This window comes from Saccostrea cucullata, unplaced genomic scaffold, assembly GCF_032062105.1.
Source record: "Saccostrea cucullata isolate Sc308-1 unplaced genomic scaffold, CSIRO_AGI_Scuc_v1 ctg3385, whole genome shotgun sequence".
Classification (NCBI taxonomy): domain Eukaryota; kingdom Metazoa; phylum Mollusca; class Bivalvia; order Ostreida; family Ostreidae; genus Saccostrea; species Saccostrea cuccullata.
The window spans coordinates 7,484-26,260 of NW_026932938.1; the positions used below are offsets into that span (position 1 = coordinate 7,484).

General features: G+C 37.0%; 4 protein-coding genes across 4 annotated transcripts; 2 read left to right on the forward strand and 2 right to left on the reverse strand.

Annotated features, from left to right (window-relative positions):
* Positions 1 to 401: 401 nt before the first annotated feature.
* LOC134236592 (uncharacterized) lies at positions 402 to 3,083 on the reverse strand (the record flags this gene model as incomplete). Its single annotated transcript, XM_062718765.1, has 1 exon — positions 402 to 3,083. A coding segment is annotated over exon 1 (2,682 nt), but the record flags the coding sequence as incomplete, so codon positions are not given.
* Positions 3,084 to 4,433: 1,350 nt separating this feature from the next.
* On the forward strand, positions 4,434 to 9,826 carry LOC134236590 (uncharacterized). The gene is made up of 3 exons (XM_062718763.1): positions 4,434 to 4,626; positions 6,514 to 6,606; positions 8,658 to 9,826. The coding sequence occupies exon 3, from the start codon at positions 8,662 to 8,664 to the stop codon at positions 9,424 to 9,426; it is 765 nt and encodes a 254-aa protein (XP_062574747.1). The 5' UTR covers positions 4,434 to 4,626; positions 6,514 to 6,606; positions 8,658 to 8,661; the 3' UTR covers positions 9,427 to 9,826.
* Positions 9,827 to 10,057: 231 nt separating this feature from the next.
* On the reverse strand, positions 10,058 to 11,980 carry LOC134236591 (uncharacterized). Its single transcript, XM_062718764.1, has 4 exons — positions 11,868 to 11,980; positions 11,360 to 11,492; positions 11,141 to 11,249; positions 10,058 to 10,900 (listed from the first exon to the last, which is right to left on the reverse strand). Exons 1-4 carry the CDS (start codon positions 11,893 to 11,895, stop codon positions 10,799 to 10,801), a joined length of 372 nt encoding a protein of 123 aa, XP_062574748.1. The 5' UTR covers positions 11,896 to 11,980; the 3' UTR covers positions 10,058 to 10,798.
* A 4,718-nt stretch (positions 11,981 to 16,698) lies between these two features.
* Positions 16,699 to 18,069, forward strand: LOC134236587 (uncharacterized). The gene has a single exon (XM_062718760.1). It carries the CDS (start codon positions 16,699 to 16,701, stop codon positions 18,067 to 18,069), a length of 1,371 nt encoding a protein of 456 aa, XP_062574744.1.
* Positions 18,070 to 18,777: the final 708 nt, after the last annotated feature.

The following is an 18,777-nucleotide window of genomic DNA, read 5'->3' on the forward strand; positions in this document are numbered from 1 at the left end:
GACTTCTGCTTTTTCATTCTCAGTTAGTTCATCACTTACTTTCACATCTGCCGGTCCCTCATTTTTCGTTTCTCCTAGAGAATCACACAACAGCTCATCGTCGCTCTCTCCATCATCATCTAGATCGAGTACTGCGGCGCCTACAACACCTAGAACACCTGTCTCATCATTACTCTCGTTTGCTCTGTCAATGTACAACTTCAACATATTTGCATGAAATGTTTTGATTTTTCCATTCACGTTAATTCTGTAATCAACTTTTCCTAGTCTCTCTATAATTTCATATGGACCTTTCCATTGCATTTGTAATTTGTTACTGGCAGTTGGTAAAAGAATAAGAACTTTCTCACCTTTTGACATTTGTCTGTTCCGTGCTCCCTTGTTATAATACTTCCGGTATTTCTCTGACGACTTTGTAGATTCTCTCTCGCTAATCTGCACGTAGCTTCTAGTCGTTCCTTCAAATCAACAACATACTGGTATGTAGTTCTAACCTCTGAATCTGCTACTTCTTTAGTCCACAACTCCCTCAAAATCTTCATAGGTCCTCTAACTTCGTGTCCGTAAACCAGTTCAAACGGTGAGAATCCTAGACTCTCCTGTGGTGCATCACGGTAAGCAAACAATGAGGCTGATAGATACTTATCCCAATCAGTAGGACGTTCCGCACATAACCGTCGGAGTATCTGCTTCAATGTACCGTTGAACCGCTCGACCAGTCCATTGCACATGGGGTGGTACGGTGTCGTTGTTAACTGTCGTATAGAAAGTAAACGACTAACCTCTGTCATCAGCTCGGATGTAAATTGTGACCCCATATCCGTGAGCATTTCCTTCGGTACTCCTACTCTACAAAATACATCTACCAGAGCCTCAGCGACTCGTTCAGTGTCAATTCCTTTTAAAGCAATTGCCTCTGGGTAACGGGTAGCAAAGTCAACAATAGTCAAAATGTAACGATTACCCTTACTGGTTGCTGGCTGGATAGGTCCTACCAAATCGACAGCTACACGTCTGAACGGTACCTCAATAATAGGCATATCTCCGAGTGGTACCTTTGTAGTCCTGCCTTTCGGAGTAGTACGTTGACAGATGTCGCATGATCTGCAGAATCGACGTACGTCCGCTTGAACTCCCGGCCAATAAAATTCTGCAAGGACTTTGCTGGCTGTCCTGGAAGTACCTAGGTGACCTGTCATAATAGATTCATGAGCAAGCGAAAGAACTTTAGTCCTATATTTCTTTGGAACAACTAGCTGTGTAAAACGTTTACCATTCTGATGTTTATCTGACTGGAAGACACGATAAATGATACCTTTTTTACTAATGTAAGATACCTTGGAGTCGTCGTCTTGTCCTACCAAAGAGCGTATCTTGGCTAACGTCTCGTCTTTCTCCTGTGCTGCCTTGATGTCGTCAGGACATATCTCAGCGTCAATAATATCTGGAACATGAAGAGATTTAGTCTTCTTACCTTCCTTTTGAGCTTGTTGCCTTGTCACTACTGCATGCGCTTGATAAGGTGTCCAGTTTCTATCCGGATCCTTTGGATCTCTTGCGTTGGGGATGTTCCCTATGATCAAGGAATACAATGGATTTTCTAAACACCAAGCGTCTATTTCACCCACAAAGTAAGGAGTGTCTATTTTCACTCGCGCAACAGGTGCCTGAATCCTAGATCCATCCGCCAGAACACAAATTCGATGATTTCCCGTAAGCTGAACATCATCTATCAAATCCCTACGAACTACAACACCGTTACAACCAGTGTCTCTAAGCACTGTCACAAAATGTTCATTTAACTTGCCCTTACAGGTAGGCATATCTTCAAGAGATGCACTAACGTTACACGATGAAGTGTTTACAAGGTCCATTGAATTTGACGCCATCGAAAATGTTGATGTGTTTGTAAAGGAAGTAAAAGTTCCACACTTGCCTTGTAATTCTGAGTTCTTTGTCGTAGATTCCTTTTCTGTACGATCGACGACAACATTCAATGAGTTCCGGTTCTTCTGAGTCTGGTGGCACTGAGATGCTATGTGGCCCAGTCTGTCACACTTGAAGCAACGAACTTCTTTCTTCATTGGAGTTTTCATGGGTTGAAACTTCAATCCTGGCTTCTGATCTCGCTGTTCCTGTTCTCTCGATGCCTGACTTTTTCCTGGAGAGTTCTCTTTCTTGCTAAAATGAACTAATGTCTGAATGTTAACATGCCTTGCCTCTCTAAACTGATCTGCTAAATCACACATTTCTCTGATGTTTTTCGGTATGCGTTCTTTCAAAAACAATGTCAATTCTTTGTTACACATGAACAGAAACTGATCTCTGAGTATCATATCGTAGAGGCCATCAAAAGTCTTGTTAACTCGACCAAGTTCAATCCACCTATCGAGATAACTACCGAGACGAACAACAAACTGTGAAAAAGTTTCCCCTACCTCAGGTCTGCTCTTACGGAACTTTTGACGAAATCCATCCTCCGTCTTTTCAAACCTTTTTAGTAACGCCGTCTTCAAAGCATCATAGTCCAACGCTTTCTCCTGCGGCAACAGTGCATATACATCCAGTGCACGACCTCTGAGTAGTGCGCTCAAGTTAACAGCCCAACTGTCAAACTTCCATTTCTGTGCTGCAGCGTACCTTTCAAAACGTCTCAAATAAGAATCAATATCATCCTTAACTTCATCGAATACAGGCATTTTTGGAAACTTTGCATTACTAGGATTTTCTGATTTCGTTTCTGACTCCTTTACAGCTAACTTTTGCTCTAAGGTTTGAATAGTTTGCATGAATTTACTCTCAATCTCTTCCATACCTTTCTTTTCCTGTAGTTTGAGTTTCTCAATTTCAAGTGCTTCTCTACTGAGATGATACTCCCTGTCCTGCTTCTCTTTCTCCCTTTCCGCCGCTCGTAGCTCACGCTGATGTGCCTGTTGTTGCTGTATAAACTGCTGCAAGTCCGCACCAGTCAAGTTCAGACTCTGTCCATATTCTGCAAGTTCTTTCAATGTCGACATTGTAATAGAACTTAACACTAACTGACTAAATATGAAAAATATTACTACAATCCAGTAGAACAACATTGATTTTCAAAACAAAAATGAAATGTGGAAAATCTTTCTCAAAAATGTGTATACTTGTATCTCAACAGATAAATTAAGTATACAAACTCAATTCATACGAAACAAAGCAACGGTAACCTAGCTTTCTCCATTTGGGGCTCCATCAATAAACCAAGTACTCACACCCTGAGACTGTCAAAAATCTACAAACTCTTTGACTGCAAAATACAACAAAAATGATTAAAGAAAAAAAAAAACATAAGTGTAATATACAAAAATACTCCTGACTGAACAGACTGATCCCACTTCTGACACCAATTTGTCACGACAGCCGTCGTGCTCTGTCCAGTCAGATATAACAAGATTTTTTTTTCTATTTACAATTTTTTTTTTATCTATAAATAAAATCAATAAAAACAATATTTACAACATATTTTTACAGCTATTATTTACAATACACAGAAATTAAAGTCTCTATTAATCCTCAATATCGTTGACTCTAAACCACGTCTATCCAGACACGACCCGTTTCACGACGGACTCCCGCCAACTGGCTCCCAGTGGGTATCCCGGTCTGGTAAGTTCATTGCCAACACACACATGGATAGATTAACATTGGATAACATCAGGAACCTTTGAATTAAATAACATTTTTTTAAGTCACAAGCCACGTATACAAAAGGAAAACTCAAGTCACCATTGACTACAATTGCACTTATGGCACACCATACAATCAGTCCCGGTAATTTTAACCGAACACTATTATAATAAGAAAAACGTTAAGAATACACAACATCTTAACAAAAGTGGTTTTAACTATTAAACCCACAACACCGACTTTATAAGCGGCAAAACAAAATAGCCTACGTGCGTATATAACTCAGTACATTGCACAAAAATAGAACAATAAACGCATGAGTAACTCTACCCAGCAAAACCTGTATACGTAAATAGTAACAAAAACATTAATTAACTCAAGTTCTTAAATAGTTCTACGTTTTAAATGTATTACTCAAAAACTTACATATGAAATAAAAAACAAACTTACCCCTTTGGAGAAATGGTTACCGTTGAAAGAAAAAATTTAGCCACTCATCTTGGACTGTATGTCAACCATTTAAAAGCTATGAAAACGTGGACCCTGGTTACCTGGTCAGCTATGCAGCGATTTAAATACCCCAAAATACAATAGGTCGTAACTGACCAATACCTGCAAAACTTAACTGAGGTTCAATAAGGTAACAAAAGTATAGAGGTCCAGTAAAGGGTAAATAAAATAAAAACCATAAACATAATGTAAATGCAATTAAAATTAAATATTGATTGTGACAGTCTGTTTACACTATGATTAACACTGAAATTATGTACACCATCTGTGAAATATCGCTATACCTTCACAATAACATAAATAATTTACCTGGCCACACGGCCATTGATTCAACACGTCGATACAGACACGTGACTTTATCGACCCAATCAGTGCTCGGCATGAAATAGGCGATGACTGTTGCTGAAGTGACAGAGCAAATAAGTGGGGAGAAATAGTCAATTCATTAAATTAAAGGTAAGACATTTTCATAATCTATTAGAAATATATTTTTGCAATAACTTTTTAGTGGCATAATTTTTTTATTTGAAATTATTTTCTGTTGGTAAAGATCAAAGGTTTCTGGGACAGGTTGCACCGTATCAAACACTGGGAAAGAGCAATTGTTTCACGAATATCGATTAACAATTTAACCTGTAAATGTTCACATTTTTTCAATAAAATCTCCATCGTGAAAATAAATAAATGATCATGATGTAGTTTTTTTTTGTTTTAAAGTTTCGTGTTGATGCATGGGAACAATCAATTGTGTGTTTCCAAAGTTCATTTTGATTTGTTCAAGATAGTTCCAAGCGACCAGTTTCCTCATATATACAGTGTATATGGAAAGTTGAAAACGCCCTTATTAAACAATGACCTCTAAAATGTTTTTAAATTCAATGTCGCTTTAGAAATACATGACTGGACATCTGATAGTTATGAGGAAGAAACATCGTTCACCATGTTTAACTTTGAACGTATGCACTATTCAACCCCGGAAAATAACACTTTGCATATTTCCTTCTTAACAAACCCCAAATGAACTGGATACTTATTAGAGAAAATGGCGGTTCTATAAATATATAAAGCTTTAGCAAAAAAAAAAAACTGACTAGAATTACAAACAAAATTTGATGGCATCCTTTGTCATAACAAAAACATATGTTCCCGATGCCGGGCCGCAGACAATGTATCTAAACATACGGTTCACCCTTAAACTAATTTGCTTGTGATCAATTACATGATGCACGTGTCCTACACGAACACGCTAATGAAGTTTTGAGTAGCTTTTGCTCTCTCCGGTGTCAGCCTAATGCATCCAAAATATAAACACTCTCTAGATTGTTCTTCTACAGTCATTGTAGTCAGCTTTTAGTATTGGTGTAGCTTATTCCTTTCAATGATCTTTTTTCTTCTCTTCCCCTGTTTTGTTTAGTTATTGTTTAAACTAATACCGGTATTCATTTTGCTGAATATTTCTAGCATTAAGTACCAGCATTAAGTAAACTGATGTAGTGTTTGGAAGCGATGCTCGTTTCTACATTTTTTGCCTCTTAACGTTAAGTGGTCTGCCTCTTCTGGAGGCTTTATGTAACTAACGTTCTGCATTCCCTCGGCACCGACAATGACACGATTAAAACCGTCGAGATTATCAAATTTACCGAGTATGGATGTTTGATATCAACCATAAATCACGTTTGTCTTTATCCTGGCGGACTGATGTGGGGCTTCCATCTCTGATCGATAATCTTCTAGGAATGGTTCAGCTGAATTTGAGCTACAATGCACTTTTCTCGTTTCATTCTAAACGATTGCTTTTTATGTAATTTAAAAAAAAAACATTCCAAAAGTGGGTTTATAGAAAGTGAATGTTTTATTTGAATATGCATAAATATACATCTTTTAAATTAATGGATAAAAAAAAGGTTAAAATTGCATATGAAACAGAGAGTTTTCTGTTTCTCTACATATTTCATGTATTCAGTACAGTAATTCTTCCTTTAAACATTTTAAATTTTCCTTTAAAGAAAAATATGCGCTTTAATTTTTAAAAACTATTCCAAATTTTTACATCAAACAAAATATTCTATAATTTTATACGTAAAAGGAAAACGAAATAACAATGGGGAGAACAAATAAATAAGCGAATAACGCCGTCTGAAGTCTGAAATTAAAACATCGAAATCCGCAAATTAACTAATAATATTGAAATACTTTGAGTAAACAAGTGAATGTGAAATTAATAGGATTAGAGTCACTGAGAAACAAAAGTTTGGTTTGGAGTGAAGCCAGTTTCATCAGAATGTAATAATATTGGTTCGGTAAGTTGTCCTAATCCCTCGTTCTCTTTTCGTGTGATTACAGGGCGGGATTCCCGGAGGACGTGGGTTGATACAGTCACATAACTGCCCCGACTCTCCTAAACACCGGGCACTGGACTAAACAGCAAAACACGAGGTAAATAATCTTATATACATTTATTTCTTCATTTGTTAAAATTGAAATGTGATATATTCAAAAATATCTTAGGCAGTTTTGGGATTATTTTAAAATATAATTTTATACATTCAGAAAAATCGATATGAAACAAACATATTGCATTTTCTTTCTTTTGGTACCCTCAATATTTATAGAACACAAAGGTATATACTAGTATTAATTAATATGTAAGTATCTAAATTTAAATCCTGTAACTAAACAAAGCTGAAGAAAAATAGAATTTGAATTTAACAAAGTATTTCTTTAAAATTAATTACTGACAGAAATTGGAATCGTGTACGCAATTAATCGGCAGATATGCATATATTATTTATTTATGAAAATGCGGAACAATGTACATGTATACAGAATAAGTTTGTTATTTCTGATTGCAAAAGTTTAGAAGATCAGTCGAGTTCTCCATACACTGTATTCGGTTTTATTACGGTTTTATGCTAATTGTAATATGTTAACATAGACGAGGAAAGCGAATTCCCACAGCGGCATGACCGATGGATATCGAGTTTTATTGCCCTAGGTTGTTATGTCCAACTCTCCTTCGTCAAATACAGTATAAAAGTTTTGCGAAGAACTGTGACTATTTCAACGTTTCTACACGATTTAAGGGGACCGACTATAGTTTCCATTGCGCAATATTTCGCGCATCATAGTAAAATGAAGCGTATTTATTGTTTTAATGCAACTTTTTTCGCTTAATTATTAGAATTAAACAAAATTAAGAAATTATAGGTATAAAAATGTAATTACAATTCGATATTATAACTGATTATTTAACCGATTTTGCAATTGATTGGTAGGATGACGTCGCTGCAGTGTCTTTTTGACGTTATGGTAATCTGAAGCTCTTAAAGAAAGGGGTAATAAAAATATTATTACAGAAAAAGTAATAAACACACGCTCTTGAAATTTAAAACATAGAAATTTTAGAATATCTCCAATATTTTTATTACGTTTTCTTTTGAATCCATTGTTTACGTCATATTTTGTAGTACTCTATAAAAATAGTAAAATTTGCTATTTTTTTGCATATTGAGATGCCCCCTCTCTTAACAAGACAGTAGAATTTTGTGTTTCTTACATATATTGTATCATATAGTATTACTCATAAAATATTATAGTTTGAACAAAATGTCTAATGTAGTATTTGTATAATTTGCTTTAAAGTGCTAAAAATTGGCATTTTCCTATATAATCCTATAGTAAATGTACCTGTATTTTGAGACGGTCCCTCAAAAATACCTGGACGGTAAATTTTCCCCAAACTTTGCATGTACACTGAAGTTAATGCAAGTTATATATGGTATAATAATGAAGAGTTTCGCTATTGTAGTTTTCACACAATAAAACTATAGTCGGCCCCCTTAAATTAAGTGAACTGCAGTCTAAAATATCGCAACTTCATAAAAAGTTCCGCTACATTTTAAAATGTGTGTATAACATGAATAACAAATATTATAAACAAACACAATCTGAAATTTTAGACCATTGAATGAGAAAAGAGATCGAGGGAGACAAAAACGAAAAAGTGAGGGTGGGGGTGAAAGGCCTTCTATATGATTTTTTTCTGCATTGTTGCAAAAGAAATATTTTTACTTTTTAAAATGAAAGTAAACATTCAAGGTCACATAACTTTTATATGTACGTATATTTAGCAATTGTATATTGTTGGAGAAAGTACGCCCTTCAAATATACAAGACTTGTTATTATTTCGATTTTTTTCACTTAATCTTTGGAAGAAAATTCTTATCAGAGTCTAATCAACAACCAACCTAAATTTTATAAAAATCTATGTATAAATCACTGACATTTTTTGTTATACTTTCGTCAACCAGTAGCATAATAATAATATACCATGCAGTTATCATTATATTGTTGCTGGTATTTTTTTCTGTCTGTGGGATAAAAAATATTATTAGTTTTTTATATTTATAGAAACAAGTGTCCGAGGCATAAACCGGTATTTGTATTATATAATATTAACTTTTTTTTATCATTTACTGTATTCCAGCAGTATGGCAAACGTTGTAGATCTTGAGGACATTGTCAAAACTTGGGCCTGGACGAACTTTCTCAAGGTTCGCTCCAAAGAAAACAGCAAGCTCCGTCTGGAAGATGTGCAGATGAATGTCAACTGGTCACGTGTTCGATTCGTCACGGAGAAGCCAGTGTACGAAGACAAAAATATGGAGAAAATTCCGAAAGCTCAAGTTGTATTTAGGTCAACATATCACAACAATACAGAGAACGAACAAGAGCATTCCTTCCAAACCGAGAGAACAACGTCTTGTGTGAGTACAACCAGCATGGAGAAGGGATTCACCAAGGGATTTAATGTGGAACTCAAACTAGGACTTCCGGAGGAAGTGGCCGAGATTACAGCGGGATTTGGGAGAGAGGTGAATATGCAAACAGGATTTGAGGATACTTGTGAAAATTCCTTGACCTGGGCAGTAAATAGCACAATTAGGGTCAAGGGAAACCATTCCGCGACGGCGGATCTTGAGGTGCGGGAAAATGATTTTAGTGCCAAATATAAAATGTTAGTAAAAATTCGAGGAATTGTGATTGTATCTTTAACGAATTTAAAAGACAATAATTCGTTTATCCAGTCGTTTGAGGGAGATTTTTCCCAGATAATGAAGGATGAGCAAAAGAAAGGCACGACTGGTTTTACGATAGAAGAAAGGACTGTACATTGGGTTGTCGAGGGTAACTGTAGTTTCCGATTCGGGGTGGAGCAGCAAATTAAACTCAAAGAGGAACCGCTTAACAACTAAATGATGAAAGAGGAAATCTGTGTAGGAGATGTAGGACTGGACATATTTAGTCTTTGTGAAATGATGATAAATATACTTAATCGCCGGTATCTATTTAATATGATTGAGTGTGTACACACGATTTAGTCATGTATACTTGATAAACGAAATTCCTGAAATGTTTAACTTTGAAGATGATTTACAATGTGACCTTTAATTTTCATTGTTAGATAAACCGGTCCATTTTGGACAATTAATTTATTGGGTATTATTCAAATCAAAATATGAATCATCAACCTGCTGTAAAATATGATGGAGTATACACGATTATGATGGAATATATATACTTAATTAGCCTGCATAGTACTATGGACAATTAATTTCTTAAGTATTATTTCAAACGACCTATGATCAAGATAGATCAACAACTGCTGTAGAATATGATTGAGTAATTCACCATATCAAGATCTACACATGTTCAGATGCTAATTTTTGAAAACCAAATGTGTCTTGTTAATAACTTTAAGGGTAAACCTATATCCTAGTAGTTACTATAACAAAAAAAAACAAAACAAAAAAAAAAAAAACAAAAAACAAAACAAAGAACAACCAGATACCAAAACTAACATGAATTTTATTTTTTAAAGATCACAGTATCTACTCATTGATTATTTACAGATCTATATTTTGGGTAAAAAGAATTATAAAGTTATCAACAAATAAAAAAATTATATGATAAATAAACAACTAAAGTAAAATATGTATAACCTTGTACTTTAATTTCAACATTATTGCACAGCTAAAGGATATCTACTGATAAACAGTACTATAAACTATTTACATATATATACAGCATACAAAGATGGATTGCTTACAGTTAGTGTACAGTAAAAATATTTTTCCATGGAATACTAAAATTAAAGTAACTATAAACAAGTCATTTTCATTAATATTGATTTTTGTCAGCTATTTAATCATTACATTTATTAATTTTTAAAAATATAATCTTATATAATATTCTATGTACATCAAAACCCTTCCAATATAAAGTTACTAATATCATCAACAGTCATCGAATATCATAGATAGGATAGAAACAGTTCTTTGTGATGTATAAGAGGGAGTTAAACATTAAAACATTTAGTCATAAATCTTTAAATGATATAAGGTAGTTCTAGGTTTTGCAAAGCTAGCAAAATATGACAGGCATAAAAAGTAGAAATTACTGCATGCATATTTCACTTCAGCATATCAGTTGATAAGTATAGGTACAATACCTCTGTATTAAAATCTTGTTGACCATATCAGCTCAAGTACTAAATGTTTACAAACATGCCTTCAATCCAATAACAGGATTCATCTGATTCAATATCCTTGGCTCTGCTTTCTGTGCCTAGGCATCTGGATCCTGATCAAGTCCACTCTTAGAGAGCTGAACTGCCCACGAACTCTCTTCCTTCTTCTTCAAATTTAGAATTACCTGCCCCTTTTTAAACTGAAATAGGAAAATGCAGTTAACTATATTGAAAAAATTACTGCTAAAACATATATTATATATATATAACTTTATATGACTGTTATGATTCATAAAACTGATTTGTATCTACCTAGGTAAAAAAACAACAACCCAAATTGAAGATTCCGTAATTATACATTTTTTGGCTGTTAGAAGGATAAGACCTTGTAAGTTTCATTATAATTATAATAGATGAATCTTTGGAAATAGACCCTTTACCTCAGGTTTACAATTAGGCTCGATGTCCCCAGGTAGTTTGTTGGCTTTATATTCATACTTGATCACCTTACCACCTTTTTCTTCTATTTCAGCAGTGAACTGTAAACTTCTACAAACACAGAGAATTACATAATCAGGCAGATCAGTAATACCTAATCCAAGACTGAACAATCTGTGTGACTAAGCACGGCTTAGGGAAGGGAAGATAACTCCTCGTACCTTGTCTCTGGTTTAACTTCGACTTTACAATTTTTGCTGGGTTCCTTTGCCCCGAACACTTTTGTTTTTAAAGTCAGTTCTGGAACAATTACAACAACACGAACAGTGGTCAGGTCTATCTCTTCAGCAGCAACTATAAATAAAAATCCAAATACATAAGTGATTTTAAGTGATTTGAAATGTTAAAATCGTTAAGATCATCTACCATATAGCAAGTGGCATTCCGTAATCGGTAATCACGATATTGATAACTCCAAAATTAATTTCATTTCACAGAGATCTTAAGATAAATACAATGAATTCTCTATCAAAATAAACTGCATCATAAATACAAAATTTTATTCCTCAGTGTTTGCTTAGGCTAAACATTCTAAACCAAAGCTGTAAAGAGCGTAAAGCCGATCAAGTTGATCAGGGCGTGTCCCCAATGTTTACTTTAGTGCATTTGATGATTCTCAGCGAGGATTTGGTCTCAAATATATTATAATTATCAATAATACATTGTTACCTGTGGGGATCCTAGTATCCGTTGCCATGCTGAAGCTTTTTCGGGTAGATACACGCAAAAATGTGTAAACTACCAAAGTGAAAATAGAGACTAAAAGCAAAACCACAAATGTACTTTTTCCGGAATGTATTAAGATATACTACATACAAGTTGCATGTACCTTTTTTTGGTGCACGTTTTTACATGCATGCACGTGGGTACAGCTCGATGAGCTTCACCAGCTAGTGTACTGTTTCTCTTTGAGTTCTATTTTTATTTTACATTTACAACATATCATTGAAATGATACAAAAAGTTTTAGGGAATCGATCAAACGTTTTAAATAGGAATATAAAATGTATATATTGAAAATATCTTTAAAAAATCTTCTCAAGAATTATACAACAAAGAATAGCTATATTTTGATACAGATCTAATCATCCTCAGGAAAAGGGAGATTCTGATGATCGAATGATATGATATTGTCAAATCATATCTGAAACAAGCTAGCGTGCATAAGTTTCAGTATAACTGTAGAAGTGCCTGTTGAAATCTTGCATCTCAGTCTGTTTTTAAAAAGCGGTCGGATAAATGGAAAGACAAGGTTAGCGATCGCGACTTCCTCACCAGTTTATGAATACCGCCTTTGTCGTGTATACTCATTATATGAATTTCTATAAACGACATTAGAATGAATGTAAACTACCACTCTCTGTTTTCAGGGGTCCGTGTTTGCTCTATTAAAAAAAAATTGTTGTTTCAATCGACTTTTGAGCGCAATTAATCTTCATATGTCATCATATATTTGTTAACTTGACAGTTTTGTCACTGATATAACTTCATTACTTTGTGCGGTTATAATCTGTTCAAATCATGACCCCTGTATATTGGACTGGGTCACAATATGGGGATCAAAGATTTAAGAGACCATGTCAGTAAGCATTGAACTTTCTATGGAAAGTCAAAAATATGATTTTTTTTCTTTAAAAAATAGTGCATATGAATTATTTCTGTCACAAATAACAAGAAGAATACAAAATTAGCGATTTCAGCCATAATAATTGAGTTGTATCCAAGGAAAACTGTTTCCCTAGTTACCAGATGAACTTTTTACATTCATAGATATATTTTTTGAAAGACTATTCATATGCAACATATTCACAAAATTTGAGCTAGGACTAAATTTTTCACTTTTCATGTAAACTGATGATATAGTGTGATGAAGCTCAACGCTTACTGACATGGCCTCTTAGACACTCATGGCTATAGATGTGCAGGAAATATCTTGACAACTCTCCTTCTCAGTTAAATAAATGGAGATAACGAACAGCATTTAAGCTTACAGTCCATAAAATAATACAAAATAGGAGAAGAGCAAACACGGACCCCCAAAACAGCAAAGGTGGGATCAGGTGCAATGAAGGCGTGAGCACCCCCTACCGTGTGCTACTTGTCACGATTGGGAAATAACGGAAATATCTGTTGTCAAATTAGTGTTTAAATAATGGCGAATTAGTATGAAAAACGTCGCATTCTGATTGGCTGAGAGAAAATCACGTGATCAGTTTTGATTGGTTGAGCCCTAACCCTAACCCCTAGCCCTAACTAACCCTAACCTTAACTAACCCTAACCCTAACTAACCCTAACCCCCTAACCCTAACTAACCCTAACCCCCTAGCCCTAACTAACCCTAACTAACCCTAAGCCCCCTGGCCCTAACTAACCCTAACCCTACCCCCTACCCCCTAACCCTAACCTAACCCTAACCCTAACCCTAACCATAACTGTCCCTAACTAACCCTAACCCTAACTAACCCTAACCCCCTAACCCTAACCCTAGCCCCCCTTAGCCCTCTAACCCTATCCCCTAACCTATCCCTAAATACGGAGTTGTTTACACTGTGTTTACATTGGTACGTTGGTACTACGTTTTGTTTATGGACACAGGTAAATGCGCCGTGTGCAAAACATTTCAAGAATGTGATTATGACGTCACGCTTCACAGTCTAGCCAGTCTAGCCAGCCAGCCGGTTCAAACTGGATTTTTACTGAAAACAATAACAAATAACACACAAGACAGATTATATCAAGAACACAGATTTTATTCAGAATGAAAATACAACAATTTACAGGCTGTCTTTTAATCTAAAATAAAGTCCAAATTATCATCATCATCATCATCATAGTCTCGTGTCATCCAAGGGATACCTTTTTCATTTGGAAAATAAGGAATTATTCCATGGAGATACTCTGTATAAGTACCTAGATGCGGTCTTTTTAAGGCTTTTCCTTCTTTCTTGTACAGAAGTAAATGTTCAATACACGATTCTAACTCGGGGAAGTATATAGTTTCAATCCGAAAACCATCATCATCCTCACCTCTGATCTCCCATTTGTAGTCGTGATAACCCTTCATTCCCTCAAAAGAGCAGTGCTTCCTTATCACCACATAATTTTCAGGAAATTTCACTCTTTTTTCCAACCATACTTTTTGTTTAGTTTCTTCAACTTTTTCTTTAGATTGTTCAGGAATCATCTTATCCAAGCCCCACAGTTCTTTAAAGTATTCCTCCCAAGTCCATACTGTTTGATTAGATTCCTCTGAATGGGTTTTATGGTAATCCTGCGTGGCTTCTTCTAGGGTTTTCATCCAGGGTCCACTCTTGTCAGTATTCTCAATAAACCAGCGATACCTTGGTTCCATACCTCTGACTTGACCACTGAAACTTTTTTACTTGTGTTCACTTTCAAGTACTCACGCAGAGTGATCCTCAATGTCCAGCGCTGGTTTATATATATAGCATGGATTTATTTTAGGGCCGTGTGCAAAAAATACTTTTTACCTACGTTTTCTTATATATATACCTGTTTGCATCAGCGATAAAGTGCCGTGTGCAAAAAATTAGGGTCGTGTGCAAAAGAAATATACCTTTTACCTGCCTGTTCTTATATACCTGTTGCAAGATCTATAAAGGGCCGTGTGCAAAAAAAAAAAATGCTTACCTATGCATTGTGACGTCATCCACTGTATAAATTCGGTTTTTCTCCGACTTTGGGTTCATTTTACCCTCAGAGCCATCAGCTGATAGACATGGATTCTACTAGAGAAAAACAGGTACAGGCTCGACGAATATTGAAACGAAAAAGTACCGAGAGAGAAATAGATTTACCACCTAAACCCATTTCTGAGTATTATCACATGAGACTAGCTGAAAAAAGGACCTCTCCAAAATTTAAAGCGCATGAAAATAGATATGTCGTTCATTTCGATGAATTTCCAGAAGAAGAAGAAAACACAGCTTTCCTTCGGCGATTATTCACAAACATGTTACAAGACTTCAAATCTAAAATGCAGTGTGATCCTAACGATTACCTCCGCCTGAACCTTCATCACGATTCTCTGGAATCAGACATTTCTTACAAGTTTATGCAATGTAAAGATTTAAACGAAGACGTCATTTTAAAAGAAATACAACGTGTGCAACAATCCAAAAAGGAGTTCAAAATCGGCGACGGCTCCACGGAATTCGATCTGTTACACATCGAGAATCCCCAGGGGAGTGGTGGAAACAGAAACAAACATCTACAACTGGATAAAGAAACTTTCAAGAAAAATAAACGAGCCATCGTTCGGATCGTCAATCCCCATGATAAATTTTGTTTGGCTAGAGCCATCGTCGTCACTCGATTACACAGTCAGAAACCCGATCATCCAGACCCTGAATGGGAAAAACGATGGCTCCGTATGCGGAAGGGCGATAAGAAATCCTTGGACCAGAAGAACGAAGCCATAGCCCTCATGGAACAAGCCGGATGTGATATCACTCAAGCTTGTGGAAATGCAGAGTGGCCGAAATTACAACAGGTATTAGCTCCTCAGTATCGTCTGAAAATATTTCAGTTCAAATCTACTTCCACTAAACTCTGTTTAGAGCGCATCTTCAAAGGCTGGGGAGATGGAACTTGTTTGAACATTTTGTTAGACAACCGTCATTGCGATGCCATCATATCGATGCCGGGAGTAACGGGGAACCCCTATTACTGTGATCATTGCGACGTGGGGTACAGGAATGTCACAGACCATCGCTCCAAATGCCCTCATCGCTGTACCTTTTGTTTAGGACATCACCCTAATTGTCCCGATGAAGGGATCAAGATTAAATGCCAGGAATGCCATGGAATGTTTAAGAACAGGACCTGCTACGAAGATCATTTAAAACCCCATGGTAAGAAAACCACCACTACTGTCTGCAATTTAATGGGGTTATGCGAGAAGTGTCAGTCCTGGATACCTAAGAAATTATTTCCTCATCACAAATGCGGAGATCAGAAACTGTGTAAGATCTGTAAGAAAATCGTCGATGCCGATCATCGGTGCTACGTTCGACAGAAGCCCAAGAAGAAGAAGAAGGGAAAAGGCACCTTAGAATTTACCATTTATTTCGATTTCGAATGCACTCAGGAATCGGGCATTCACGTTCCTAATCTGTGTGTGGCACATCGCGTCTGTCAACATTGCGATGACTTACCCATAGACCAACCTTGTCCTCATTGTCAACACATGGGACCCCGTCAGCACCTATTTCAAGGACCAGACACCTTAAAGAAGTTCATGGACTGGTTATTTCAACCCACTACAGGTACTAAGAATTCCACTTTAGTACACGACGGGGCCATCGTCATCGCCCATAACTTCAAAGGATACGACGGACAATTCATTTTGAATTACATAGTGCATTCTTCTCCCCTGAAACCTAACGTGATCATGAACGGGAGTAAGATCTTGTCCATGGAAATGTGTGGACTCAAATTCATCGACTCGTAAAGTTTCTTAACCTTTCCTTTGGCCAAGATGCCCTCCGCTTTCGGATTGAACGAATTGAAGAAAGGTTATTTCCCTCACTTTTTTAATACGGAACAGAACCAGAATTACGTGGGACCTTATCCACCGGCAGCTTTCTACAAACCGGACGAAATGACTACCAGTGGACGAAAAGCTTTTTACGAATGGTACGACCAACAGAGGGGAAAAGTGTTTGATTTCCAGAAAGAGTTTGTAGGGTATTGTATCTCGGACGTCGACATTTTAAGACGATGCTGTGCACGGTTTAGAAGCACCCTCAAGAAGTTGGTCAACGTGGACCCTTTCCAGGAATCCATCACGTTTGCCAGTGCTGCTAATTTAGCCTACCGTCGAAATTTCATGCCTAAAGACACCATTGCCATCATTCCGAACCTCGGGTATGAACCGGCACGACAATATTCGGCCAAAGCCTGTCGGTGGCTCACCTGGATGAGTCATCAGAATGGATGTCACATACGACATGCCAGAAACGGAGGCGAAGTCCCGATCGGAAATTATACCGTCGACGGATACCAGGAAGCGACTCGTACCGTCTACGAATTTTACGGGTGTTATTGGCACGGATGCCCCACTTGCTATCCCAGTTTACAGACGGAAACTCATCCTCACCGGACCCAATTTACTTACCAACAATTACACGAGAAAACTCTCAGAAGGACTGCGGATTTAGAGGACATGGGGTACAACGTGTGTAGTATCTGGGAGCACGATTTCGATCAACAAGTGCAACAAGATGAGAGTTTACAGCAATTTGTACGAGATCTGGACATTCCGGATCCTTTGAAACCTCGAGAAGCCCTGTACGGAGGCCGGACCAATGCCACTAAATTATATTGTGAAGAAGGGGACATGAGATACGTGGACGTGTGTTCCTTATACCCTTACGTGTTGAAACACAGACCTTTTCCCCTAGGGCATCCCGAGATCATCACAGACGACTTCCAGGACGTGAGAAGTTATTTCGGTCTCATTCACTGTCGGGTCTTACCACCCCGAGGCCTCTTTCACCCCGTATTACCTTATCGGACGGGAGGTAAGTTATTATTTCCCTTATGTCGCACGTGTGCCGAACAACAAGACTCTACGTCTCAAGATCGATGTCAACACACCGACCGGGAACGTAGTCTCACGGGTACTTGGGTGACGAGCGAATTACATAAAGCCCTAGACATGGGCTATACCTTAGAGCAAATTTACGAAGTGTGGCATTTCAAAGAAAGCAGTCAAGACTTATTTAAAAACTACATCAATACCTTCCTCAAGATCAAACAGGAAGCGTCCGGATTTCCCCCCGAGTGTAAGACCTCAGAACAAGAACAAGATTACATTATCAAATCTTCGACAAAGAAGGATTCATGATGGATAGGATCAGTATCAAGAAGAATCCAGTGAGAAGAACCATTGCTAAACTCTTTTTAAATTGTCTGTGGGGAAAATTTGCTCAACGCTTGTTATTACCCAAAGTCAGATACTTGGACGAAGTAGAGGAATTACATCAACTCTTACAAAATTCGACTCTCGACATCAAGGGTGTGCGACTCTTAGTCAATAAAGAAGAATTCCATGAAGACAAGATTCTAGTGAATTTTCAAGACAAACAGGAATTCGTCGAAGAATGTCCCTTTGGAAACGTGATCCTGGCTTGTTTTACCACCGCCTATGCCCGCTTACATCTCTACGAGACTTTACAACCTTTAGAAGAACGGGGCCTTTATTTCGATACGGACAGTATCATTTACCAACATAAGGAAGGAGCTTTTAATCCTACCTTGGGTCATAGTTTAGGAGAATGGACCGACGAATTAGACGGGGATCACATCACCAAATTCATGTCGGCAGGTCCTAAAAATTATGCTTACCGGACGGACAAAGGAACCGAGGTTCATAAATGCAAAGGAATCACTTTCAACCATCGAACCTCTCAGTTGGTGTGCCCAGAGACTTTAGAAAAAATGCTCAAGGGAGAAATAGAGGAAGTAAAAGTCCCCTATCCCAGCAAAATCCAGAGGACCCGTGATTATGAGGTCGTGAATAAACCTTCAGAGAAAACAGTTAGAATTGTATATG

Excerpts from the sequence above, each read along its gene's own strand:
- LOC134236590 (XM_062718763.1), top strand. The coding sequence starts at position 8,662 with ATGGCAAACGTTGTAGATCTTGAGGACATTGTCAAAACTTGGGCCTGG.
- LOC134236591 (XM_062718764.1), bottom strand. The coding sequence starts at position 11,895 with ATGGCAACGGATACTAGGATCCCCACAG. Across the intron at positions 11,493-11,867 it reads GGATACTAGGATCCCCACAG|TTGCTGCTGAAGAGATAGAC; the intron begins GTAACAATGTAT and ends TTTTATTTATAG. Across the intron at positions 10,901-11,140 it reads AGCCTAATTGTAAACCTGAG|TTTAAAAAGGGGCAGGTAAT; the intron begins GTAAAGGGTCTA and ends TTCCTATTTCAG.
- LOC134236587 (XM_062718760.1), top strand. The coding sequence starts at position 16,699 with ATGCCCTCCGCTTTCGGATTGAACGAATTGAAGAAAGGTTATTTCCCT.